The sequence below is a fragment of the Schistocerca piceifrons genome, chromosome 8 (genome assembly GCF_021461385.2).
Source record: "Schistocerca piceifrons isolate TAMUIC-IGC-003096 chromosome 8, iqSchPice1.1, whole genome shotgun sequence".
Lineage (NCBI taxonomy): Eukaryota > Metazoa > Arthropoda > Insecta > Orthoptera > Acrididae > Schistocerca > Schistocerca piceifrons.
Genome location: NC_060145.1, coordinates 111,092,350 through 111,120,073, shown reverse-complemented (window position 1 = coordinate 111,120,073; position 27,724 = coordinate 111,092,350). Strand labels below are relative to the sequence as shown.

At 42.9% G+C, this 27,724-nt stretch overlaps 1 protein-coding gene across 1 annotated transcript in view; it reads left to right on the top strand.

The window, feature by feature from the left end:
- The first annotated feature begins 835 nt into the window (after positions 1–835).
- LOC124712108 (galactose mutarotase-like) overlaps positions 836–27,724 on the top strand; it is a 170,350-nt gene continuing 143,461 nt past the window's right edge. The window contains exon 1 of the mRNA XM_047242406.1: positions 836–859. Coding sequence (XP_047098362.1) covers positions 836–859 — 24 coding nt within the window. The remainder of the gene's footprint in view (positions 860–27,724) is intronic.

Here is a 27,724-nt window from a genome sequence, read left to right as displayed (position 1 = left end):
CCTTCATGTGATGCACTGGCAGTACGAGAAGAATTCAAAGAATATTTTATGACACCACATGGAAAGGTTGAGTGGCAAGAGAGATACCAATAGTATTGTCCCGCACCAACGTATATTAATTATGTTAGTACTGCAATGCATATTCATTTACGTAAATAAATAGGATCATCTAGATGAACTCAAACTGTTTAGTTACTTTCTTACTACAAACTTGTTCGTGTGGTCCATTGTAGCAAAAATGTAAATTGAAACTACTGTTTACATCTATCAAAAAATGTTCAAATGTGTGTGAAATCTTATGGGACTTAACTGCTAAGGTCATCAGCCCTAAGCTTACACACTACTTAACCTAAATTATCCTAAAGACAAACACACACACCCATGCCCGAGGGAGAGACTAATTAACCTAAATTATCCTAAGGACAAACACACACACCCATGCCCGAGGGAGGACTCGAACCTCCGCCGGGATCAGCCGCACTTGGTAGAAGCCTCTTCATTGCAACAATTTTACGAATATACTTACTGATAATTTTGTTGCTACGGATTGATATACTACAGCAGTCAGTTAGGAAATATGAATAGTTACTGAAATCGAGATACAACTGAGCTGTCCATTCCTACACGTGGTTTTTTTATAATTACTTTCACGTTCATTCCACAGAACCTCAGTTTGTCTGTAGCTCTTTATGAATGTTAAATGCTTCTCGTTCGACCATTCCACATTTTCGAAATTAGCGCTTCCGCACAGAAAATGTTGCACACGAAACCGCTCAGCTCGGGAGCTAGCTACGGCACATTGCGGCAGCTTGCAACATGACGCACGGTATTGACCATGCAGCAGGAATCATGTGACAAAGTGCGTCATTGTAGCACGCGGCACTGTTGCATTCCACAATGTTGCAAGATGTTGTTCCAACGTCAACGAGTCTTAACGCGTTCTATACCTTCCAAAAATGATTTGCGTCAGCAGAAACTCGTGTTCTTGATAGGGAATGTTCCCCATAAGCCCAGACTTATATCTACGATATTTCCGAACCGAGGCATAAACTTGGTAGAGGCGCCCCCCCTCGAGCATTTGAGATGGGACGCCAAAATCTTTTAAAAAATCTATTTTTCGAAAATATATTCATTTTGTAGCGCAGATCTTTCTGAAGAGTTTGATATATAAAACATATATGTCCGAGGAAATGTAGGACATGTTAACTGGTGTTTAGTGTGCCAAAGTGCAGTGCCGTGCCTCTCTCACACAGCATTCTTCTATCGCACGTCACTGTATTTCGCTCTGGGGAATTCAAACACATATATTTTGTAACTGAAGTCATCAAACCTATATTTATGACAGTGGAAATTAAAATGTCCCGTGGTGTCTCTCCTGCTCCCTGTCGGCCGGTTTGACATCCTACCCCCCTTTAAAAAAATCTCACAATTGAAACTGGTTAGAATTATTTGTAACCGGAAGACTAAGAACTCTTCAAAAAATATGAACTCTTTGTTGCCTATTAGCTAATAACTTTCTCTTTTGTGAGACATAAAATTAAATATAGGAAACATTAAACCAGTAAGGAACAGAGTCAAGCAAGACAGTGTACATTTCTTCAATTCTTAGGTTCCAACATTTTTTCTCTCCAGTCTTGCAACAGGTTTACAAGGCATACTTTCCTTTCTGCGAAAGAATCTATTACGTCATCAAAGTTCGTCAAACGCTTTGCTACATCAAAAATCAAAATGTCGTTGTCTAACACTGAAAATGCTTTTAATGCGAATAATACCCAAGACTGGTGTGTTTTCTGGATTTGATTACGTCTATTTTGTCACTGTCTGTTAAGTAAAACGAAATACATCTTCCTAATATTGCAGCAATTGTAACTCGCCAAATAAGCGAGACTGCTTTGGCATAAATGGACATTTTTATGTGCCTCCTTTACATAAATAACGACAGAATATAATTCACGAATTACCAATATCAAATGCCTATTAAGCCTACTACAAGCAAAAAGTTTTATGTTGGGAAATAAATTTCACATTTCATTCATACGCTCCAAGTTCACACACATGACACATGAGATTGAAAAGTAGTTGTGAAATCGTCATGTTCTTCCATATAATTTGTGTGATGTCCCCGTTTCTCCCCCTTCCTCGTTCTAACAAATAATCTTGTCATCACTAATTCTGTAACTATTCCTGGCGTTGTCAAAACTTATTCTCCGGTTAACTTCACTAACTCTCCCAGAATCGCCGGTTTAGTTACCCCGCGTTTATTCTCCGGTTAGGCGTTATTACATGTTCGTACAACACGTTTTCCGCGCTGTTCCGAGAAATGTACTTTTAGCGGCTGCTAGCCGAAGATTGTACAACTGACGCTTAGTGATGTAGCGATCTGGTAAACATTTTCTGTCAAATTTTCATTTTTTTTTTTTTATACACCGAGAAGATAATTATTCTTTCTTACCTGTTATTTCTGTTAGCCGTTCATTTCCTCTCTATGGATTTCGTTAGTAATTGTAACAACGATGATCATTTTTGGCACACCCAGTCAACCACATAAACATACAGCGATTTTGCGTTCACCTGTTCGGGTTTATTCGGCTCATCTCGTACAGCCTCGTCCCCTTTCGTCTGCGGTAACGTTTTTTGTTTCTAGATGCAGTGGGGATTCCCGTGGCAGAGACATCGGGTACACTTTGCAGATATTAAAAAAGCAACTTTTGATTCGTTCAGAAATCAACTTGGAGTGTGTTCAAAAATGTTCAAAGAGCAAAAGGAATGCGTTTCAAAATCATATGAGTAATCGACAGACCAATGTGCGCTGGATGCTAGGCGCTTTGTGAAAGAAGGTCTTTTTTTTCCTTCAAGAATATGAATTTGGTGCCTCCTGAAATTGCCAACCAGGACAGGTACCCCCGTTGTCCCCACCCCCCACCCCCCCTCAGATCCAGGCCTGTATAGGCCTGTTTCAGCTTTTCAAAGATCACACTCGTGGATTGCCTAAGTTTAACAGAAAACTTGATTACATGCATTGCTCTAAATTCCGCTGTTCCATTTTGGAAGCACAGAACAAAAACACAACTTCACTGATGGTGCTCTCAAAATTCACATGATTGGCGCACGCAGCTGAAAATCTGACAGCATCTGGAAGGGATGAACACACCAGTCTACAGAAGTAGAACAATACTACGTTGCCAGATCGCTCTGTGTTGCGAGACTCACTATTTTTCTAACACGCCTCGTATAGACAGCTGTGGGTCTTGAATTTCGTAAACCATTCCTGGTAATTCAAATGTGTGTGAATTCCTAAGTGACCAAACTGATGATGCCATCAGATCCTAGACTTACACACTAGTTAGTCCGCGCCGTAGTGCAGCGGTAGCGTTAACGCCTACCACGCAAGAGGACCCGGGTTCGATTCTGTTGTGCGCCCTTCATCATCATTTTCATCATCATTGACTTGCAATACGGCGGCCGAACCCCGAAGGGGATATCCCGGCAATAAATGCCATACGATCATTTCATTTCATTTTTCACACACTAGTTAAACTAACTTATGCGAACACACACACCCATGCCCGAGGGAGGACTCAAACCTCCGGCCGGAGAGGCCGCGCAATCCGGGGCATGTCGCCTGTAACCGAGCGGCCACTCCGCGCAGCCCTGGCAGAAGAGGGGGCAGAAGAGTATGATTCACGCCCCATTGCATATCTGACATTGCATTGTTAAGCAGGAGGAGAGGCAGTAATGTGTCATCAAAGCAGGACCAATTCGAGAACATTTTTTCCACAGAAGCGACTTATCATTTGGCTCCTGTCCTCCCCCGTTTCCTCTGTACTCTTTTACCCCTTTCCTTTTCACTGCTAATTGTGATACACACTGGATGCAAATCCTACACTTCGGTGCTCCTCTCAGCTTGGCTCCACAAACGGCCGTAAACCTGCTTTGCATCGACGGTATAAGGCTTCTGTAACTTCGAACAAAATGTGGCAACTTCTAGGGACGCAACTGATGTGAACGTTTCCACGTCTAAATACATTGCTGTACATGAAACATATCTGTAGTTTCTAGACGGATCATCTCCAAACATATTAATTTTCATCGCATAGGACTAATCCATAAAAATAACACAAGGTCTTTACAATAATGAAACGTTTCAGTCAATATAACATAATTTGCTCTGAAATTACTGATTAACAGCTGTGAATCAGGAGAATACCTAGATTAAAAACAAGTGAAAAAGATTTTGGAAAAAAATCATTCATAAAACTACGGATTTATTCAACGGCTAATAACTTATCCTCTATCTAAGAATATACACATAATGTATCCCACTGCTGGACCATCCTCAATCCAACAGTATTTAACGGTAACCACCGTGTCTGCTACAGATGAGGGGTTCTGTGAATAAGCAGCTTAACGAACGATTGATTCGCTTAACTATTCAACATTCTACGTCCGACATTCAGACAAATAACTGAAAGTGACTCCAGCAGAGTTCAAACCGTTGTAAAGGCGTAGGTTGAACACATCCCATATTAATGTCCATTAACAGATATCAGGATACTTTGGGTGAGATAAGGTATTCCGTCACCACTGTACCTGCAGCGATTTCATTAAAATGAGTCATTACGGTGTTTGCTACACCATCAACACATTGCACCAACCTCCTTCAAAGTCAATAACCCTTTTAGGATGTTTTTACCCCGTGTAATGGAGTTATTGACACAACGAAACGCCGACCGTGGTGGCCGAGCGGTTCTAGGCGCTTCAGTCTGGAACCGCTACGGTCGCAGGTTCGAATCCTGCCTCGGGCATGGATGTGTGTGATGTCCATCGGTTAGTTAGGTTTACGTAGTTCTAGGGGACTGATGACCTCAGAAGTTCAGTCCCATAGTGCTCAGAGCCATTTGAACCATTTGAACACAACGAAACAAACTGTCAACCGGCCCTCTCATTCTCTCCAGATTCAAAAATATTTCTCAAATTCTAAAACTTTCACTCCTTTCTATTTGACGAATAAATAAACGTGTTCTATTCGAGCGTTTGTCAAAATACGTAACCACGATGCTAGGACATACTATGGTTCCTTCGTCAGTGAACTCTTCAATTAAGATACTTAATTTCAATGAACGGAGTCTGTTTGTCAATTCCTCCACCTGATTTTTTGCAACGACATTTTTAATAATGGTTGCACATTTAGTACATGTTCAAGAAAGTCTTGCAAACAAAAAAATCTGTTCAGTTCTTTGACTGGCAGCTGAAAATGTGCTTTTTCATCTTTGTTGCGTAGGTTTATTTTTAAATAGGCTTATTTAAAAACAATACTTCTTAACAAATTTTACGCTTCGCCCTCTGTTGAATTAATCTGGAAACAACCAGAATTTAATAATTTGCAGTATTTTCCCACTCCTGACTACACACTTTTTTGCGGTATTGAAGGACCGTTTGCAGTACCAGAATAATTGTTGAAATCCATCAGGGCTACAGTGTTAAATAAACACAAGAATGAGCACAGAACAAAGCTATGCACAACTGTTACGCCCGATATCGAATTTCGACTTCCAGTTTTTCACACGCAACGTGAAGTAATCGGATATTCTCGTGACCGGAACAAGCCATCGTTGTCGACCTCTGGTCAATGGTCAACGCCATGGGACACCACTTCAATCTCGTCAGGTATTGACACATATGTTTAGAGAAAATAAGTGCTGTGGAAAGAAAAAGAATACTTCACATACAAATACAAAAATCTTTATTTGTAGTGATATTTTTAAAATATCGCCGGGCCCGTTCTTAGCCCGTGCATTTATAGCCTCGGATTGTACACCGTACAGCGGTCTCATAAATCTGCACCACAAATGGACGCTCGGAAAGTGGGAATCGTCTGGTTGTCAACGCTCGTACCGTCCACCAGCAATGTGCGACTGTAATATCTCTGAGACATTGTAACATCTGTGAGATGAAATTGTGTTTGCAAGCAGCACTCCTTCAAAAATGGTAAGTACCAAACTGTGTTAAGAATGAAGTTGATTTAACAACTTGAGCAAAAAATCTTTTGTCAAAAAATGTATTGTCCACCACTGGATAACAGTCCATATTGAGTCCACCATTGTCAAATATTCAGAGAATTTCGCATGCGAATCGACTACAGTCAGACGCGTACTGCAATTAGTGGTTTATTACCAGGAGCTGAATAATGTTGGCTGCATTCTGCCAACATGCAATTAATGTTAAATGATTATTTTGCATTTTAACACCTTTCAAATGACATTCTGTTATGGGGTCATAAAAGACACTGTGAATCGTAGCAAGACTATACTGTTTTTGAACTGTAGCTTATAGAAGCCGATGCTGGCTAAATAGGCCCTACTGTAGTATCCATCCCTCGTACGCCAGATCCCGAGTTTGGTGACGTACTTATTTGTACTGTATTTCGAGGTCTAGGTTTGAATGGAAGGCCAGTGGAGAAACCAAGAAGTGTGAATGTGCAGTAATGGTCTTAGTAGCCAACGAATCCGAGGTCCTTCGGTGACAACAGTCGTTTCATATAGAATACACATCATTATGATGACAATGAAGTCCTTCTTTGTTATTGGTTCAAGCATTTGTAACTTCGGACAAGTTTCTTCATTGCCTACATTCGCTCCAAATTCAACACACTTTCTTTTGTAAACAAATCACGGTTACATTTAGAAAAATCGTATTACGTAAAAGAGAAATCTACGAAAAATACCTTGGTGGTGGTTAAAAGAATAAGCTTCGCAGTGCCAGGAGAAAATAGCCGAAGTTGTACTGACGGTAGCCGGCCTGAGTGGCCGTGCGTTTCTAGGCGCTACAGTCTGGAAACGCGCGACCGCTACGGTCGCAGGTTCGAATCCTGCCTCGGGCATGGATGTGTGTGATGTCCTTAGGTTAGTTAGGTTTAATTAGTTCTAAGTTCTAGGCGACTGATGACCTCAGCAGTTAAGTCGCATAGTGCTCAGAGCCATTTTGTACTGACGGTAGAGGATTCTAAGCAGATTACTTCGAAATAGAGAACCAATGGTTGGGAATGAACATTGCTCTAACAAAGCTTTCAGGAGAGATGGTATCACTCTCCAACTGCTATAAAATTTATTGTAAAAATGTCCCAGTGCAGAGTCAAAGATATTATGTACCACATTTGTAACTAACCTGTTACTACGGGTTATTCCTTATTATTGGGAATGGAAATACTTATTGCTTATGAAATTAACTTGAGAAGATTAGGGTCGCCACCGACTCTAACCATACAACTAATCGAAGGTTTGGTCGAGTCGGAAAATAAATTAATTTGATCACAGACCAAAAACTCACAAAAATGCATACGTTGTGAGGTCGCACACAGCGGATACGATGTAATTAATAGTATTGCCTGTGCACTGTTCACGACAATCAAACATTTAAAATAAAATAGGAAATGCATTGACACTGCATAAGATCAGCTCCCAGCAACACACCTGAAAATATGACTTAATCTAAAGCATTTGCTATAAAATACAAGAGGAGACTAATCACTGGACCTGTGCATAAGGAAACGCATTGGATGTGCTAATGGGAAAGCTACGAGGTGAGTGGCTTAGGTGCAAAAACGTAATCTAGGAACACAAGAGAAAATTGTAGGTAAAATCATTTATTCCTAAGATAAGGACGTGAGGCATATACACGATTCCTGATAACACGTGGTTTGTGGAGACGCTATTTCTAGGTATAGTGCCCAAATTTCAACAATATCACATCACACAATCATGTTAACATTATCTAAAACAAACATGCGATCGGACAGTTAGTGATGCCGGTAGCCCAACAACTATAATGTTCTACCACGTGGTTGGCTCCCCACGGACGAAAGACACATAAAGCAAGGAAAATTTACGAGAAGGCAAGGCTCTAAATATTTAGAAAAATGAAAGCTTATGCAGGCACAGCTGAAGGCAAACAGACATTCATACAGAAGCGAGTGCTCACTTCTTATCGACACCTTTGTGTGGCGCTCTTCCGGCGGATCCAAGTCTGCTACAGAAATTTGTTAAAGGAAAAATCTGCCAAAGTTTTGCATTCCTTGCTGCGACAAGGCAAAGCAATCTTCCAGATTTGAAAAGCGAGACCAAAAGCTAACAGCTCTCCCCTCGCCCAGTAACAACGCGCCACGCGGTCAGTCTAACTCATCCTTCTTCGACTGGAGCACAGCTGTGGACGCTTCCCGTACCGGCGGCAGACTGCCTCCTTTTTCCTCTCCAGCCTCCTCCACGCTCCGTGTGGACCGGAAAGCCCAAAGATGCCATTTCCGCCACCAACCTAACGCAGGTGGATTTCTCACAAGTAGCGCAAACCTCTTTGCCTACTTGACCACTACGAGAGTTGGCTGTTCTGTACCAGTACTGCTGAATCTGTACGACTATCGCAGACTTTCTGCAGCAGACTACGCCACCGTCTAGCAACGTGACACACAACCACATTCATTCAATCACGCCACTATGAGATTAAAGAGAAAAGAGAAACAAGGAAAAGAAAGAGAAATACTTGTGAAATTGGGCTACCGGACTAATGAAAGGTGGCTACAGGACCCTTTCACATTTGACAAATATCTTGTACGATGTAATACGAACCTGAAGCGACCTTCTGGGTCCCCTATTTTTATGTCTTAACTATGACGGACCATAAGAACACAGTCTTTGTTGGCCACCAGGCATTCAGAAAAATGAAACAATGCGTCGTGTCTCTTTCAGTCACCAAAACCGTCACAATTTGACGTTTGTAGCAAGCTTCGTTCGTGGTTTTGCAGTTTTAGTAGTCAGCACTGTGACACCGGTGCATTCCTTCACCTACAGAACTGAGAGATGCACCATGTTAATTTTTCCTCCATATAGATTTTGTTCCAAAATATCATTTCCGCTGCTAGAGATCATAACTTTCATTAAGATGACGGACAGCTGTTGCAAGCGAGCGTTGTCGCTTTCTGTTTTGTCCTTGCGCAGGGATACGCTCTGCTCAGGAAGGTTTTGACGGTTGACAGAGACAAAACATTGTTGCTGTTTCCTGAATGCCCATTGGTCAACAGTGACTGTGTTCTTTTTGGACGCCTAGGTTAAATTAGTCATAAAAATAAGATATCTTCCGATTGCTTTTTATTTTCTCTGGGGACTTCCTTGGATATACAGGGTGTTTCAGAAGTGATGGTCAATATTCAGGGGTATGACAGGAATGATCGTTCGAAACAAAAAAGTCAAGGGAGCATGGGCTCTAAAACGCATACCTTAAGAGCTATGAGCAATTCTTGATTTTCGATACTTTGAAACAAATCGCTTCTACTGCCAGCTCTTTGCTTTCCATATTTTGGTAAGTGGTAGTACTGACCAAAATAAGAAAAAAGTCCAGTAAACATGTGGTGTAAGATGCATACTTTAAGAGCTATGAGAATTTGTTCATCTTCGCTACTTTGAAACACAACTCTTTTAATGAACAAGTGCTCATAACTTTTAAGGTATGCATTTTAGAGCACATGTTTAATGGACATTTTCTTCTTGTTTTGGTCCATACTACAATTTCCCAAAATATGGAAAGCAAACTGCTTGCAGTAGAAGAGATTCAGTACACAGTATGGAAGATCAAGAATTTCTCACAGCTCTTAAGGTATGCGTTTTAGAACCCATGTTTACTTGACTTTTTTCTTTAGAATGATCATTCCTGTATATCCCTGAATATTGACCATTACTTCTGAAACACCATGTATAAATGATTGGCGTTTCAGCATAACCACACAGCGGATTTCTGGTTCAGAAACTGCATTTGAATATAGTTTGTGAAAAGCTCGAGTTATATCTTGTGTAAAAGGAGAAACTCCTAACAATACGTGTCGGAATCCAACAGCAGCAGGATAGGGTTGGGATATGGACAGCGATATACTGAAATATACGTCTTGACGATGACATCAATATATTGTGGCGATATAACTGGATATTATTATTATCATCATCTAACTCATAACAGAGAAATTTCAATTCTACTTTCTTTTTCATATTGGAATATTTAAAAAAACTGAAGGAACCTACAGTTTTTTACGTTGAAGTTCTCATAGAAATTTTGACTGTTATTAGCTGTGTATTTTCGTAACTCTTCTCCCTCGAAAGTGAGGTTGGCAGAAATACTCGAAATGTGAAAGCTGAAAAAAAAGAGAATAATTGTAGACACTTCTCTAGAATTATCAATGTGCTTATGAATATCACACACTGGATGGTTGCGAGATAACTTATTCACAATATGGAGGGAAATATCTCAAGATAGTTCCAGTCTCTATCAGATAACTAGAAATTATTTGTCTGCTGTAGGGAGTCCAGTTCTTGCAGAAAGAATATTTTAGAAAGCTGGTGGACTGATTTCTGTTCAAAGACGTAGATTAAAAGCAGAACATGCCAACAAGCAAATATATAAATATTTCAAGTTCTTTAGAAAATAAGTTTCAGAACTCGTATTTTTTTCATTTATGTGATCCGTATTTCCAGTGGTTTTTTCTGTCTATTTTTTGATAACTTCTTTTAATTTTTTCCCAAAATTTCTCTATTTATATGTAAAACAATGTATAATTAAATTTGATTTTAATTAATTGTTTATTAATTCATAAATCTCGCTTTTCACAGTTTAAACAATATGTGCAGTTATTATTAACGTGAATTTTGGAACAAAATTTTTAGCTCCAGTATACTGAAACTGATAGTTTTAATTATGTCGAAAATCGCTATATATCTGCCGATGTCCCATCCTTACTGCAGGATCGTGGCCTCTCGAGACTCCAGTTTATCATTCTTCGATATTTCTGCTCATGGGTGTTGGTATCTAGCGACTGTCATGCAAGAATGGAATCGATTAGTTGGGGAAGGCCATATTCAATGCCACGCAGGATCTGAATGGCACCATGTTATTACTGCCCTAGAGGGCACATATATTCCCTGAGCAGCATAGGCCCGTACAGCCATGTCACATTGCTTGAGTAAGAAAACGCGTTGGCTTTCAGCAAGACGACGTCTGGAACACCACAGGCAGTCAGCACGGCAATCATTTCCAAGATGCAGCAGCCAAGAGAGGCACATCTACAGTGATGCACCTAACGACAACAATGGAAACAGCAATGGCACCACACCGCATTTCAAATGAATCTCTCAACAGAATAACGCATGACAGCATGTTGTCTTTCATATCCTGACATACGAGGGGAGCAGTAGTACGTCACTGCAGTTTCCTGTCATGAATTCGCTGATGTCAGCAGCAGCACTTTTTTTATCTGCAGTGGCATATTACAGCTAACACAACTGTTCATGTCATATTTCGCTGACATCAGCAACAGCTCTTTCTTATCTCCAAGGCCACTCCAGAAATCCCACCATGCTCATGTAGTTGCACTTGCCATTTTTCGCTGACACCAGCATCAGCACTTAGTTATCTCAAAGGTCATGCTGGGGAACCAAAGACCGGTCCATTTGCCTGGGATTGAGAGTTTAATCTCGCTCCCATGAATAGTGTGAATGTAGTGCTAAACATGTGAACTGCAGTCGATTCTCGCCACGAATCTGCAAACAGAGTGACTACAGTAGGACTAAGCCAGCTATGCATTAGAAATGGGATGGGGGCAGGGGCAGGTGGTGCTTCATGCTGGACAGAATATGACAACACACATGGAAGGAAATTAAAAACTGCATGCCATTGGCTGCTGAGAAGGGGAGTATGATGTCTGGTTTCCCAGTGCATGTGGCCATACGTGATTCCTGAAATGACCTTGGAGATAAGGAGATGCTGCTCCTGGTGTCAGTGAAATATGACGGCTGCAGTGACATGAGCACAATAGGATTCCCAGAATGTCTTTGGATATGATGAAGTACTGACACTGATGTCAGCGAAATTGCCATGCCCAATGTGTCAACTGTAACATGACACTACAGATAGGGAATTGCTAATCCTGATGTCAGCGAATTTCTGGTCAAATGGCTCTGAGCACTATGGGACTCAACTGCTGAGGTCATAAGTCCCCTAGAACTTAGAACTACTTAAACCTAACTAACCTAAGGACAACACACACATCCATGCCCGAGGCAGGATTCGAACCTGCGAACGTAGCGGTCGCGCGGTTCCAGACTGAAGCACCAGAACCGCTCGGCCACCAACGGCCGGCAATTTCTGGTCAGAAACTGCAGTGACCCCACAGTTTTCAAGGTCTGATCGGTCATAAAAAAGAACCACATTGAAAATTAAAAGTGTTTGCACCACATAGCTAAATCTTCCAGCTGCTCCTGTGCATAGTCGCCACTCTGGCTTACATATTTTCATAGAATGGTACCAATGTCCCAGTATGCTCGTCATAGAAAGCAGTCGCCTATTATTTCCGGCCACTCCCTACGTTGGTTTGCAGCTCATTGTCTGTGCCAAAATTATGCCCTCATAGTCAGTGGTTCATCATGTGCATGAAAATCGGAGGAAGTCAAGTTTGGGCTGTATGGTGAGTCATCAAACACTTCCTATCGAAACCACTGCAAGGAACATCATCGTTGCACTTGAAGCGTGTGCCGAGTAATGTCATGAAGAAGGGAAATGCATGACACGTTATGAGGGCTGCATCGAATTGGGCTAATGTCCTCTACATGCCCTTCCTCTTGGCGGGAGACACTATTCTTCTAAGCATCTTTATGTGCTCGCTGAGCGCTCATCACCGAAATGTGTGACGTGATACAATAGACAGGAATACCAGAGACGCTGTACAACAAATCTGTGTAAAGCTTCATTAGATTTTCTCTGGTTTTAATTTCGCTACCGATAGAAGTCTGAAAAAAAAACAGCCTTCATATTCTGGCTCATCATTGTTTTGTCCTGCCGGCAATGAATAAAACCCACATTCACCAAGATGTTTTTACATTTTTTTCGAGAGGATGTTAATCATGACACTGCAGTGATACAATGGCGCTACTTATTTCCAGATGAGCGAAGTGATGTTCATGAACAGGCTGGGAGTGAATGACCGTTTGATAGCCACTGATGTACAAAAAGGACATGAAACATAGAGAGAAAACAGACGATCCACATTTCTGGAAACATCGGGCTGTATTTCTCAAGTTTATGGTAAGACACTGGTCTTGCATTGGAGAGGAAGCCGGCCACCCAGGTTCAGCTTTTCTGTCATCTCCTTAATTCGCTTAAGGCGAATGCTGGGATAGTTCATTAGAAAGGGCACAGCCGATTTCCTTCCTTATCCTTCACCATTCCGACCTTGTGTACCTTCTTCAACTACCTCGTCGTCGACGGCCGTTAAATCCTAATCGTCCTTCCTTTTATTTTTCTCAACTTCTACAAGCGTTTTTTGACGGTGTGGTACGTGAGTGTTCAGACTTCTGAAAGTTTTACTTTCGCTTGTTTCCCTACTTTGTTACTGATGATCATAAGAGCCACAAAATAAGTTTGGCTCTTACGTTCCTGTTACGGTACACAGGCGCTACAACTGTGTAGATGTGGGTTTCGTATGTGGACGTCGAGACAAACAGGCATGCGGCGGAATAGGCTCTTACTGTAGTGCAGCCAGATCGTTTCTCTGAAGAAAGTCAGTATCATTTGGGATATGAAGGAGATGCTGCTGGTCACTTCTGTGAAACGAAACGCATTTGAAGGTTACATAGCGAAACGTCGAAAAAGCCTCGAAGAGCGATTCAAAATGAACGGTAAGACAGGTTGCGTTACAGTGTGATTTTACCCATCCAGAAACCGCCACGAAAATTGAGAACTCTTTAAGTTTGAAATAGGACTTCGCTGACCATCCTCCCTGCAACACTGATTTAGCTTTCAGTGGTTATCGGTACTGACCCAAACTGTGGGAAAATCTGCCGTCGCAGAAATTCACAGCGACAAAAATCTCTGAGTCGACGTCGGAGGTTGTTCATGGCATAATTCTACGACTGTATAATTGTACTCAAAGAAAAGTGTTCAGCCTTACGATAAGTGCCTTAAGTAAAGTACACTGAGGTAACAAAAGTCATGGGATAGTGATATACACAAATACAGATGGCTCTAGTATCGCGTACACAAAGTATAAAAGAGCAGTGCATTAACCTAGCTGTCATTCGAATCAAGTGATTCATATGAAAATATGTCCAACGTGATTATGGGCGCAAGAAAGGAATTCACAGACTTTTAACATGGAGTGGTAGTTGGAGCTCGACACATTTCGGAAATCGTTAGGGAACTGAATATTGTGAGAGCCACGGTGTCAAGAGTATACCGAGAATTGTTGCGAATCTCAATCAGCGATGAGTACAAATTAAATGTATTAGGACTTATTCAGCGGGAAAGGCAGCTAGGCGTAAGGTCCAGGATGGAAGCAGTGCGACAGTATTTGTCGATGGTACGGGCCAGCGCTGGCGAAGCAGCGCCAGGAGACAAATAGCGTTACGTGACAAGCTGGACGCTGTAGCTGAATGCATAACAGGGATCAAAGTAGCTTTCTCACATCAGACGATGATGGAAATATACCATTTACGTGGTCAGCTTCCAGGGAGGAGGTATAGAACATTCTAGAAGCTTTCCGTGATGCACAAAGGTAGTATAAATAGGGGGTCAGGAGGACCCTATAGTCAGTCGAGATCTGCTGAACATACCAACACGGAACCTGTGTCGTTCTATAGCAGACGTGGGGTACTCGGCTCCGCAGCAACGAGGGAGATAGTTCCAGACAACTGACAGAAATTAGTGCAAGATAGTGCCAGTAGGGATTCTCAGCTGTCACACTATAAGGGATCTTATGAATTCTACCCTGCAGCAGTAACCACTCCTCACTGAGTTCTGTATCCTGCACCTTAGCATTACCTTGCTCCTTCTAGCTGTCAGAGTTGCAGAAGCTACCTGCGCCTACTTCTACTCTTCGCGAAGATCGAACCGAATGCAATTCGTGTCAATCTCACTCCCTGTTGGGACACGAGAGAATACCAGATTTTAGGCATCACCTCTCACCATGCACAACACAGTGGCCGATGGCCTTCACTTAACGACGGAGAGCAGCGGCGTTTGCGTAGAGTTGCCAGCGCTACCAGACAAGCGACACTGCGTGAAATAACAAAAGAAAGGAATGTAGGACGTACGACGAACGTATCCGTTAGGACAGTGCTGTGGAAGAAACGACTGACGTGACCGCCGCTAACAGGGCATCACCTGCAGCGCCTTGCCGGCCGAAGTGGCCGTGCGGTTCTAGGCGCTGCAGTTTGGAACCGTGAGACCGCAACGGTCGCAGGTTCGAATCCTGCCTCTGGTTTGGATGTGTGTGATGTCCTTAGGTTAGTTAGGTTCAACTAGTTCTAAGTTCTAGGGGACTAATGACCTCAGAAGTTGAGTCCCATAGTGCTCAGAGCCTTTTTTTTTTTGTTTTTTTTGCAGCGCCTCTTCTGGGCTCGGGATCATTCTTATTGGACTCATGATGACTGGAAAACCGTGGCCTAGTCGAGTCCCGATTTCAGTTGGTAAGAGGTGATAGTAGGGTTCGAATGTGGTGCAGACCCCACGAAGCCATGGACCGAAATTATCAACAAGGCACTGTGCAAACTGATGGTCCTCTGGTCCTAGTGAACCGATGATTGACTGAAAACGGTTATGTTCGAATAGTTGGAGACTATTTGCAACCATTCATGGACTTTTTATGTTCCAAAACAACGATGGAATTTTTATGGATGACAGTGTGCCATGTCACCAGGCCACAGTTATATACGATTGGCTTGAAGAATATTCTTCAGCGAATGATTGGGCCATCTATATTGCCTGACATGAAAACCATAGAAAATGTATGGGACATAATCAAGAGCACAAAATCCTGCACCGGCAGCACTTTCACAGTTGTGGACAGCTATAGATGGTGCATTGTTCAATATTTTCGCAGTGCTTTTCCAGCGACTTGTTGAGTTGTTGCACTACGCAAGGCAAAAGGAGGTCTGATGCGATATTAGGAGGTATCCCATGACTTTCGTCACATCAGTGCAAAGTAAACACCATTCACGGATTAGGCCTTAGGCTTGTTCTGACAGGCTGACTGCTGCATACAGGGCGGTACGAAGAGCGATCTATGATCGTGCGGCGTGTGATCAGTACGTTGCCAATCCCTCCAGTCATTATTGCCAGTAGATGAATCCTGACTGTGCTGGTGTTTCTGTATTCAAGCAGCTCCTCACTGGGTCTCACAAGGTCTCAGTGGACCCCATACCAGACTTACATTGTTGTTGTTGTTGTGGTCTTAAGTCCAGAGACTGGTTTGATGCAGCTCTCCATGCTTCTCCTTCCTGTGCTTGCTTCGTCATCTCCCAGTACCTACTGCAACCTACATCCTTCTGAATCCGCTTAGTGTATTCATCTCTTGGTCTCCCTCTACGATTTTTACCCTCCGCGCTGCCCTCCAATACTAAATTGGTGATCCCTTGATGTCTCAGCCCTACCAACCGACCCTTCTTCTAGTCAAGTTCTGCCACAAATTTCTCTTCTCTCCGATTCTGTTCAATACCTCCTCATTAGTTATGTGATCTACCCATCTAATCTTCAGCATTCTTCTGTAGCACCACATTTCGAAAGCTTCTATTCTCTTCTTGTCCAAACTATTTGTCGTCCACGTTTCACTTCAATACATGGCTACACTCCATACAAATACTTTCAGGAACGACTTCGTGACACTTAAATCTATACTCGATGTCAACAAATTTCTCTTCTTCAGAAACACTTTCCTTGCCATTGCCAGTCTACATTTTATATCCTCTCTACTTCGGCCATCAGCAGCTATTTTGCTCCCCAAATAGCAAAACTCACCTACTATTTTATGTGTCTCATTTCGTAATCCAACTCCCGCAGCATTACCCGACTTAATTCGACTACATTCCATTATCCTCGTTTTGCTTGTGTTTATGTTCATCTTATATCCTAATTTCAAGACACTGTCCATTCCGTTCAACTGCTCTTCCAGATCCTTTGCTGTCTCTGACAGAATTACAATGTCATCGGCGAACCTCAATTTTTTTTTATTTTTTCTCCATGGATTTTACTACCAACTCTGAATTTTTCTTTTGTTTCCTTTACTGCTTGCTCAATATACAGATTGAATAATCGTAGTTATGCCTATCGGGGATAGGCATAACTCATAAAAAGTCTGAGCAGCTACTGGGAATCGAACCTGTGTCCTTCTGCATCGAAAACAGCGACGCTAACCGTTTTTGTTTTTATTTATTTATATTTTTATCAAAAAAAGTTGTGCCATGGAGACGGTCAAGCGCCTTGAAGTTGAAAGAAATTAATTTGAAAAGAAATTCATATGTGTTTAATACAATGATGAGCCCAAACATTATGACCACTGCCCAACACGAGGTTGAATACCTCCTCGTGGTGTTGGGGGCACGTGACACAGTAAGGAGAAATGTAAGCGGAACAGAGACGAATGGGCGGTCATTATAGCGAAGATACGGGCTACAAATTCTGAAATCCACTGATATAAGCAGTTTTTAACAAAGAGCGCATTGTTTGGAAACGAGAATCGATAAGTGGCGAAAATAGTGGAATAATAAGTATGCCGTATGGTGTTGGATGTCCACATCTCATCACATAACGTAACAGCTGGAGATCCCCGCTGTGTAATACAGGATAGGCAGCGATCTGCGAGATATCTGCCGACAGAGTACAATGCTGGTGCAGGCACAAGTTTTTTAGAGCACAACGTTCAAAGATCATTGTTGAACATGGAACACCACATCACATTACTCCTACATGTTCCTGTGTTGACCCACCGACATCATCAGTTACGGTTGCAATGGACACAGCATCACTGAGTTTTCACCATGGATCAATAGCAACGTGTCGCCTGTTGAATAAATCGCACTTCTTGTTACACCAGGTCGATGGTTCGGTCCTTACACAGGCGAATGGCTGCTTGAAAGTGCACCACACCATAGTTGCAGGCCAGTGAGAGCAGAATTATGCTACGGGATGGATTGATTTTGGTTTCTATGGGACCTATAGTAGTACTCAAAGACAACTTGACAGTAGTGAACTATGTGAACATTATAGCGGACCATCTACATCCCTTCGTGGCTGAATCCTTTCTGATTGCAATGAAATCTTCCAGCAGGATAACTCTCCACGACACAAGGCCAGAATCATACTGCAGCGGTTTGGGGAGCGTGATAGTGAACTCACATTGATGCCTTCACCAGCAAATACCCCCAACCGGTACGCATTGGAACACATATTGAGCGCCAGCTGCGTACCCACAAAGCACCCTCCCGTAATTTCTGGGAATTTAGTGACTTATAGAAACCTATCAAGGACTTACAGAATCCATACCAAGCAGAATCTCTGAGGTATTGTGCTTGAAAAGTGGACCAACACGCTACTAAACAGGTGGTGATAATGTAAGACCTGAGTTTCTCTGGGCGAATACAGTTTTCAAACAACTTACATGAATTCAGCCAGGTAATATTTACAGCGACCACCGATATTTTGGCAAGAGTACACCCCGCCATTTTCAAGTTTGTGTCTTGAAATTGGTGGGGTGTACGAGGGGCGTTTGAAAAGTATGTGCAAAAATAAAAACTACTTACATGTTTGAGATTAACCTTTTTTATTTTTCGACATAGTCTTCTTTTAGACTTATACACTTCGTCCAACGCTGTTCTAATTTGTTGATCCCTTCTGAATAATAGGAATTGTCCAAGTCTGCAAAAAAGCTATTACTTGCTGCAATCACCTCCTCATTTGAATAAAATCTTTGTCCTGCCAGCCATTTCTTCAAATTGGGGAACAAATAACAGTCCAAGGGAGCCTAGTCTGGAGAATAGGGGGGTATGAAACGAGTTGGAATCCCATTTTCATTAATTTTGCGACCACAACTGCTGAGGTGTGTGCTGGTGCATTGTCGTGATGGAAAAGGACTTTTTTGCGGTCCAATCACCGGCGTTTTTCTTGCAGCTCGGTTTTCAAACGGTCCAATAACGATGAATAATATGCACCTGTAATAGTTTTACCCTTTTCCAGATAGTCGATGAGGATTAACCCTTGCAAATCCCAAAAGACAGTCACCATAACCTTTCCAGCCGAAGGAATGGTCTTCGCCTTTTGTTGTGCAGATTCTCCCTCGGTAACCCATTGTTTAGATTGTTCTTTGGTCGCAGGAGTATAGTAATATATCCATATTTCATCCACAGGGACGAAACGACACTTAAAGTCCTGCAGATTCTTCCTAAACAGCTGCAAACCGTCCTTCCAGCACTTCGCACGATTCCGTTTTTGGTCAAGTGTGAGCAATCGCAGAACCGATCTTGCAGATAGCTTTCTCTTGTCCAAATGTTTATGCAAAAGGTTATGTACCCTTTCATTCTAGATGCCCACAGCACTAGCAATCTCACACACCTTAACTCTTCTGTCATCCATCACCATAACATGGATTTTATCAATGATTTCTGGAGCTGTAACCTCCACAGGGCGTCCAGAACGTTCAGCATCACTTGTGCCTATATGGCCACTCTGAAAATTTTGAAATCACTTATAAACTGCTCTAATCGAAGGTGCAGAATCGCTGTAATGTTTATCAAGTTTCTCTTTAGTCTCCTGAGGCGTTTTTCCTTTCATAAAGTAATGTTTAATCACCACACGAAATTCTTTTTCGTCCATTTTTTGACAATCACGCTTCCTTGATTCACACGAATGCCATACACAAAGAAATTGACCAATATGGCTGAAACTTGGTGTGCGTTGTTTCCAAAGATGCTTCTAACTAAACATGACCTCGATACGCGCCAGTGGTGCCATCTCTCGGACTTTGAACGGATTTTTCAAACGCCCCTCGTACTCCCGGCGGTCGCTGTAAATATTACCTGGCTGATTCCCGTAAGCTGTTTGAAAAAAGGTGATCATAATGTTTTGACTCATCGGTGTATGAATAAAGTGAAAAAGTTTTACGAATCTGTAAATAAAACCCAGTTTCCTAATCGTCGTAGCAGTGGTGAAAGGAGTTTTATCTAGGCAGTGAAAGTTACAAGAGAAGCCTGTCTCGAACGTTTATTTGGCCACACAGTTTGTGTCTAAGCTGTTGTAGATTTTTTTAAAAATCATTTAACGGAGTATTTAAATATATTTCCGTTATGTCGTTTCCTGAATTTCGATGGAGTGGAATGCAAGTAACTTTCTTTTTAATTTTAATTTTGTTTGATTTACGCTGTCTATTCCTTGAAGGAGAAAGGCAGGCTGCTGACGGCTTCTTACAACTCCATTAAGCCTTCGAGATATGCGTTTTATATTTCTATTTCTTTATTACATAAGAACTAACGTTACATATATGTTCCACTTAAAAATTTACTGATTCAGTATTTCTTTTATATTACCATCTTTTATGCCAGGTTTTCATAGTCTTTCTGCTTTGCACAGTTGCAAGTTTTCATCGATTTAATTAACATGGAAGAGATCGTGTAGAGTTTCTTACAGTTTAACTCTCACATTTCTTAGTTGTTGTGTACAGTTGTTAGTTACACAGTATTTTCTCTAGCGTCTCCTAACTAGTGTATTGGTAGATATAATGTGATTGTTGGATCTTTTCTTATAGTCATCCTTCCATTTGTGGAGATGTCTCTTCACTCTGGGTTAAAGGTATCATTGTTAATACACAGTCTAGAAATGTCTTTGTACTGTTATGGACTATTGTCCGTTGTTGGCAAATAGTTTTTATTCAGCTTTTATGTTGTGACTGGCTTTGTGTGTCACTAGTCTTCCCTGTCTGGACGTTGTGGCGGATGTGTCTGTCGTATCTGACTCTTGGGTTGACATATCTACTCTGTAGGCGCAGTATTCTTCTGCTCTTATTACAGTGCTCAGAAAGAGTCTGAAAAGCTTGTAACGATATTGCAAGGTAGGTTCAGCTGAGAATTGTTTGTTAAGAAAAAAATTCGATACGATGTGCCGTTTCCGAGTTAATTAGCACTGAAGTTAGCCCCTCAGGCCGTTGTGAGTGCAAATTCAAGCAACCTACCAGAGACATTGCCACCGAACGTGCTCTTCATTTGGTTTCCTAAAACTGAACAGGAGAGTGGTATATAAACTGGGCATGGGACGGTACTAAGGATCGAACCCGAGCCAAAAGCGGAGCAGTCTCGTGCGCTATCGTCTACGCTATGAGAACAACTGATACTAATTTTATCTGGCAGACCGCTTGAATTTGAGCATGCAACAGCCTGATTGGCTAACTTCGGTGCTAAACAAGTTGGAAACGGCGCAACGTTTTCTGGAAGTTATTTAAAGCACAAGCTACCCAGCAGCACTCCAACAAGCTTTTCAGACTGGTTCAAACAACACCGAATCGCTTGGGGTTCTGCAGGGTAGCGTGGTGTACACTCATGCTCATAAATTAAGGATAATTGCAGAATGTGGTGCCACACAACGTGGCACTACACAAAACTGGCGCTAATAGCATAGGCACATAGGGAACACACACGACACAGATCTGTAAGTCCACGGTATTGGTGATAAGTTGAGAAAACCGTCCCAAAACGCACATGCTACAAAAGCCACTGTTTCCTGCGCATGTATCCCGACATCAATAGGGGATATGATTACCGTGCACACGTACATAGGCCGCACAACGGGTTGGCATACTCTGGATCAGGTGGTCGAGCAGCTGCTGGGGTACAGCCTCCCATTCTTGCACCAGTGCCTGTCGGAGCTCCTGAAGTGTCCTAGGGGTTCGAAGACGTGCAGCGTTACGTCGACCGAGAGCATCCCAGACGTGCTTGATGGGGTTTAGGTCTGAAGAACAGGCAGGCCACTCCATTCCCCTGATATCTTCTGTTTCAAGGTACTCCTCCACGATGGCAGCTCGGTGGTGCCGTGCGTTATCATCCATCAGGAGGAAGGTGGGACCCACTGCACTTCTGAAAAAGAGGACATACTGGTGTAAAATGACGTCCCAATACCCCTGACCTGTTACAGTTCCTCTTTCAAAGACGTGCAGGGGTATACGTGCACCACACGTAATCCCAACCCACATCAAACCACGACTTCCATACAGGTCCCTTTCAAGGACATTAAGGGGTTGGTATCTGGTTCCTGGTTCACGGCAGATGAAACTCCGGCGATAATCACTGTTCAGACTATGCCTGGACTCGTCTGTGAACATAATCTGGGATCACTGTTCCAATGACCATATACTGTATTCTTGACACCAGGCTTTACGGGCTCTCCTGTGACCAGGGGTCAGTGGAACGCACCTTGCAGGTCTCCAGGCGATTAAACCATGTCTGTTCAGTCGTCTGTACACCGTGTGTCTGGAGATAACTGTTCCAGTGGCTGCGGTAAGGTCCCGAGCAAGGCTACCCGCCGTAGTCCGTGGCCGTCTGCGGGCACTGATGGAGAGATATCGGTCTTCTTGTGGTGGTGTACACTGTGGACGTTCGTACTGCAGCGTCTGGACACGTTTCCTGTCTGCTGGAATCGTTGCCATAATCTTGAGATCACACTTTGAGGCACACGGAGCGCCCGTGCTACGACCTGCTGTGTTTGACCAGCCTCCAGTCGCCCTAGCATTCTACCCCTCATATTGTCATCAATATGTGTTTCAACACACAGTCACCATTAGCCCGTCTGAAAACGTCCGCACACTTACTCGCTGCACCGTACTCTTACATACACCAACACACCTCTGCTTATGTGGACTGCTGCCAGCGCCACCGTGCGCCGATCGCAGGTGAAATGCTCCGCATGGTCATACCCCGAGGTGATTTAAACCCGCAAACCTCCCACCAGAGCTTTGTTTCACCATGTCAGCATTATCCTTAATTTATGAGTATGAGTGTAGGTTCGTAGTTGCCTCCTCTGTACTGTCTTTTCTACAGTTCTTGTCATGTGGGGGGCTCCAGTTTCCAGCAGCGGCCGTTTATATGTTGTTGTTTTTTTGTAAATCTACATAGATACTCAGGAAACTGCTGTGAAGAGCATGGCCTAGGGTGTTTAGCATAGTATCAGATTTTCCTGTTTCTTCCCTCTCCAATCGCACAGGGAGCGCGAAGAGGACTGCTTAAAAGACTCGGCGTGTTAATCTTTCCTTCGTGGCCCCTAGGGTAGCATTGGAGACAACACGGTGTCGAGTGGAGACTCCTGAGGAAAGCTAGCCCACGTGTACAAAGTGACGAGGACTCCATAATAAATGCGCCAAGGAAGTCCAATACTCTTTTGGCAGTGATGGGGCCTGAAGATGGCGGTAATGTGCCGCCGAATCTAGTCGTGTGAGACAATAAAGACATTTTAAAGATACAGGTGTGGTAGTACTTTTTCTCATTGTCTAGAAATATTTCCTTATGTAATGAATTGGGAATGGGACATGGAGAGAAAAGGCCAAACAAGTGAGAAATGCATAATATTGATTTTATTGTTGACTGCCGCTTACACCATTCGTTCAGTGTGAGCACCAGAGACGTCGGCGAAATGCTGCAAGCGCCAAATTTGCACTTGGTGGCCAAAATTTGAACTATTTTTTCCAGCTTAAATCGGTTGTGCATTAACACACTAGCATATCTACCAAGTTTCACTGCCATACGATAATTACAGCACACACTGGACCACCACCAAACGCTGGCCTACAAGAAACTCTGCATAAACACCAAGCAGAAAGTGGGCGTAAGAAACTACATGGTGTGGAAAAATACAGGAAAAACTTGGGGGGTCGCAGCCAGAGACATCCGCGTTAGCCTTGTTCTATTCCACGTCAAAATATGTCTGCCCAGTATGGTATCAGTCTTGCCAGTCTAGAAATGTGGATACAGCTCTTAATGAAACGTGCCACGTCGTCACAGGCTGTCTCAGCCCCACACTTCTGAAGAAGTTGTGTTGCCTTCTTGAAATACCATCCCCAGACATAAGAAGGCTTTCGGCGACCAGGAAAAGAGGACCAAAGCCACAACATCTGCAGCCCACTTAAGTCAAGGAAGAGCTTCTTCAGAACAACCGAGACGCTGGCAAGACCAACTAAGCAAGGAAGACTTCAGGTGTGGCGCACCAGGAGACAGAACATCAAAGACTGGCGAGTACCAGGCGAGAGAACGCCCCATGGCCACACAGAAGACACTCAACCGACTTCGCAGCAGTGTCACAGGGCGAAGATCGAACATATGCAGATGGGGTTACACAGTGGAGTCAAGACTGTACGAGTGTGGTGTTGAACAGACTACAGACCAAACGTTGCAATGCAGTCTGCCCAACTATGTGCACTACCGAAGATCTGGCCAAAGCTTCAGCCAGCTCTGAGGCTAAATATTGATCCAGGAAAATTTAATACACAGGAAATGGCTACTTCCGTTTAATTATCATTAAACATATACATAACTTGTATATTTCTTTTTTAACTATTATGACACAAGTGTCTAAATTACTGTGTAGCTCTTTGACGTACGAATGCCTCCGAGACGAGAAATAAATAGATAAACAAATGCATAAAAATCGCAGATTTGTTTGGTAATATTTCGGGAATTTTCATAAATCAGTCTGTTGTAGTTTCTGGCATTCATTTCACAATGGTCATCTGCACTTTCTTTTTGTCGAATAAAGCATTTTTTTTATTTATTTTGCACGAATTCATCTTGGTCCCAAATATGGTACATTATAATCCTTTTCGTAGAACCGGACGGTGTTTGAATTCCTCTTTTCCAGTCATTCCACTCTTATATACGTCCTTTGTGATAATGATGTAAAATTTCTGATACGTAAGGCGTGTATTGTTCCTGCCATTCAAACTTTCTAGTATAACTTGCACCACATCAGTGTACGTTAAAACCTATCCAGTGTTACGCAAGTGTTTTGTTTCCCATTACAACTCTTCTCTTTTTCTAGCTACTCGTCTGTTTTCCAACAGCATTCTTTGACGTATGAATGCCTCCGAGACGAGAAATAAATAGATAAACAAATGCATAAAAATCGCAGATTTGTTTGTTGACCTTTTTATATCTGAAGCCAGTTTCCGAATAGGACGCCAAAGCATTATTTCCTTCACATCAGGAAAGTCTCCCGTTTCAATCTGCAGCTCTTCCAGTACTGAGACTACTGATAGGAATTGCTTTTCCATATACAAATCCTGGATTTTCTTTCTTATTACAACCTGCGTAGGCTTTTCCAATGCAAACTTCTGTCATTGGACATAATATATTTGTTGGTGCAGGGAATGAAATTTCTCCTCATACTCTTGAAATTCGCTTTATTGTAGTTTCACTAATACCGAGACATTCAGAAGCCCTCGCCACTGGATGTTACATGGAACTGCTCTCACCCTGTTTTCTGCCTCAGAGTAAGCACGCGCACTGATAACCATGGATTTTTCACAACTCGGTAAATGATGTATGGCTCCCCACATGTACAAGCCAAGTAATTGTATCTCAAGAACTGTCTCACACCATTACACAACAAGGTATAGCAGCGCGATTTTTTGTTATGCGACGGCAAGCCCGATGTAAATACGTCAACAATAAACAATAAAACTGAGATACTTTTGAGAAGTCCGGCAACATGACATACTTTAGCACACGGTGCATAAAGACGCAAAAACAAATAAATTAAACAGGGGATAAAAATGGCTCTGAGCACTATGGGACTTAACATCTGAGGTCATCAGTCCTCTAGAACTTAGAACTTCTTAAACCTAACTAACCTAAGGACGTCACACACATCCGTGCCCGAGGCAGGATTCGAAACTGCGACCGTAGGAGTCGCGCGGTTCCGGACTGAAGCGCCTAGAACCGCTCGGCCACCACGACCGGCAAACAGGGGATATTATCGCTTTATGTAACCAAAGCAACCAACAGCTCTGGAAGGCAACAACAGAACCTGCATTTACACTTTTCATTTTGTTCATAGGTATCACCATCAGGCGAACTGCAGCAATCTGGATTCGGCATTATTACGATAAATATTCCAATAGGAAGACAAAGGAAATCCGTCTATAAGCAGAGAATAGTCATATCTTCGAACTGTGCAGAAGAAATAGTTGACGTAGTTACGGTCTGACTTCTGTGTCTCGTCAAAGTTGACACTAGCCCCCTTTTCAACCAAAAATGTAGTACGCATACACGAAATAAAAGTACACATTCTCACGATTCCACCAAGTTGCAACACATCGATGTTCATCATGTGATGTAACAATAGTATGAGCTTCGAATCAGGGATCTGTTATTACTAAATGGATAACACAGGGTATCCCAGAAATGTTACCACAAACTACGAAGTGTTATAAATGGTGTCTTGAGGAACAAATCAAGGATGGAAAACCGCGTCCGGAAACATTATCCAACGACACTACAGAGCGTCGAAGTTATAGGCCTGCCACGAGGCCATCGCTTCGGCAGCAAACGCGACTTTGTACGCTGACGGACCGTAGGCGGAATGTATCGGAATGTTGTTTGTTATTCGGCGATCGCGACCGCCAGTGGAGAAGATTGAGCTAGCTGCTGCATAGACAGGCCCCGTCTCCTATGAATGCGATGATCCGTTGCCTTCAGTGGATGACGGTTTCGGACACGGATTTCCATCTGAAGTTTATTTTTCTCCTGTATACCAAAAAACACTGGAGATTTTAGAGGGTTCCAGGAGAAAAACTGTGTAAAGAAACACGTGTCTGAAATCATCATCCTCTGAGGCAACAGAGCATCGCAGTCATAGGTCATAGGGCCTATCGACACAGAAGTGACCCTCACGCGTCTTCGGATTGGGCACTGTCCTCTCACACATAGCTTTCTATTACGGCGGGAGGATCCTCCGCTGGCCGGAGTGGCCATGCGGTTCTGGGCGCTACAGTCAGGAGCCGAGCGACCGCCACGGTCGCAGGTTCGAATCCTGCCTCGAGCATGGATGTGTGTGTTGTCCTTAGGTTAGTTAGGTTTAATTTGTTCTAAGTTCTAGGCGACTGATGACCTCAGAAGTTAAGTCGCATAGTGTTCAGAGCCATTTGAACCATCTTTGAGGATCCCCCGTTTTGTGATGCTTGTGTTGTGAACATCTCTGTCCGGGACATTTTAACAGACTGCATTTTATATCGTGATGCAAGGGCAGAAGCACAAGTTGATGGGGTCCGCCCTGTGTTTTAGCTAATGATGAGACGTGTGTGTCCAGGGTTTTAAAGTTTTGTGATGTGTCTGGACTCTGGCCTAAACTTTTAGGCTGGAGGTTTTAGTGTATTGCAGAGTGGCTGGCTCCTCCCTTTTTTCCTTGCGGTCAGCCAGCCTCTTCCATGTGCTATATTGTTTTAGCTCCCTCTACCACTTTCTTCCTGGGTTGTCCATGTTTTACTGCTGGCGGCATGCTTCGTCCCACGCATCGGTGTGGGTAGGCACATATTTTTCCAAGCTTGTGTCCTGTGTCTTACGTTCTGTTTTATCTTATTGTTCTGAGTCTTTTCTTGACACCCGTCTCAATCTGTTACTGAGCGGGCGCTGAAGACCTTGCCATCGTGCGCCGTTAAAACCCTCTTCATCCATCCATACATCCATTGGCGATATGGCGATCAGTTGCTATCACTGAAAAACAAACAAAATTACTAGACGTTCCGTCGGCTTACAGGGCTCCTGAAGGGGTGGCCTAGTGGCAATCGCTGGCGTCCATAAATATGACGCTCTGTAGCGCCGTTACATGACGTGTCTAGACACAGGTTCCTACCCTCGATTTGTTCCTCGAGACACTCTCACTGCAACCTCTCTAA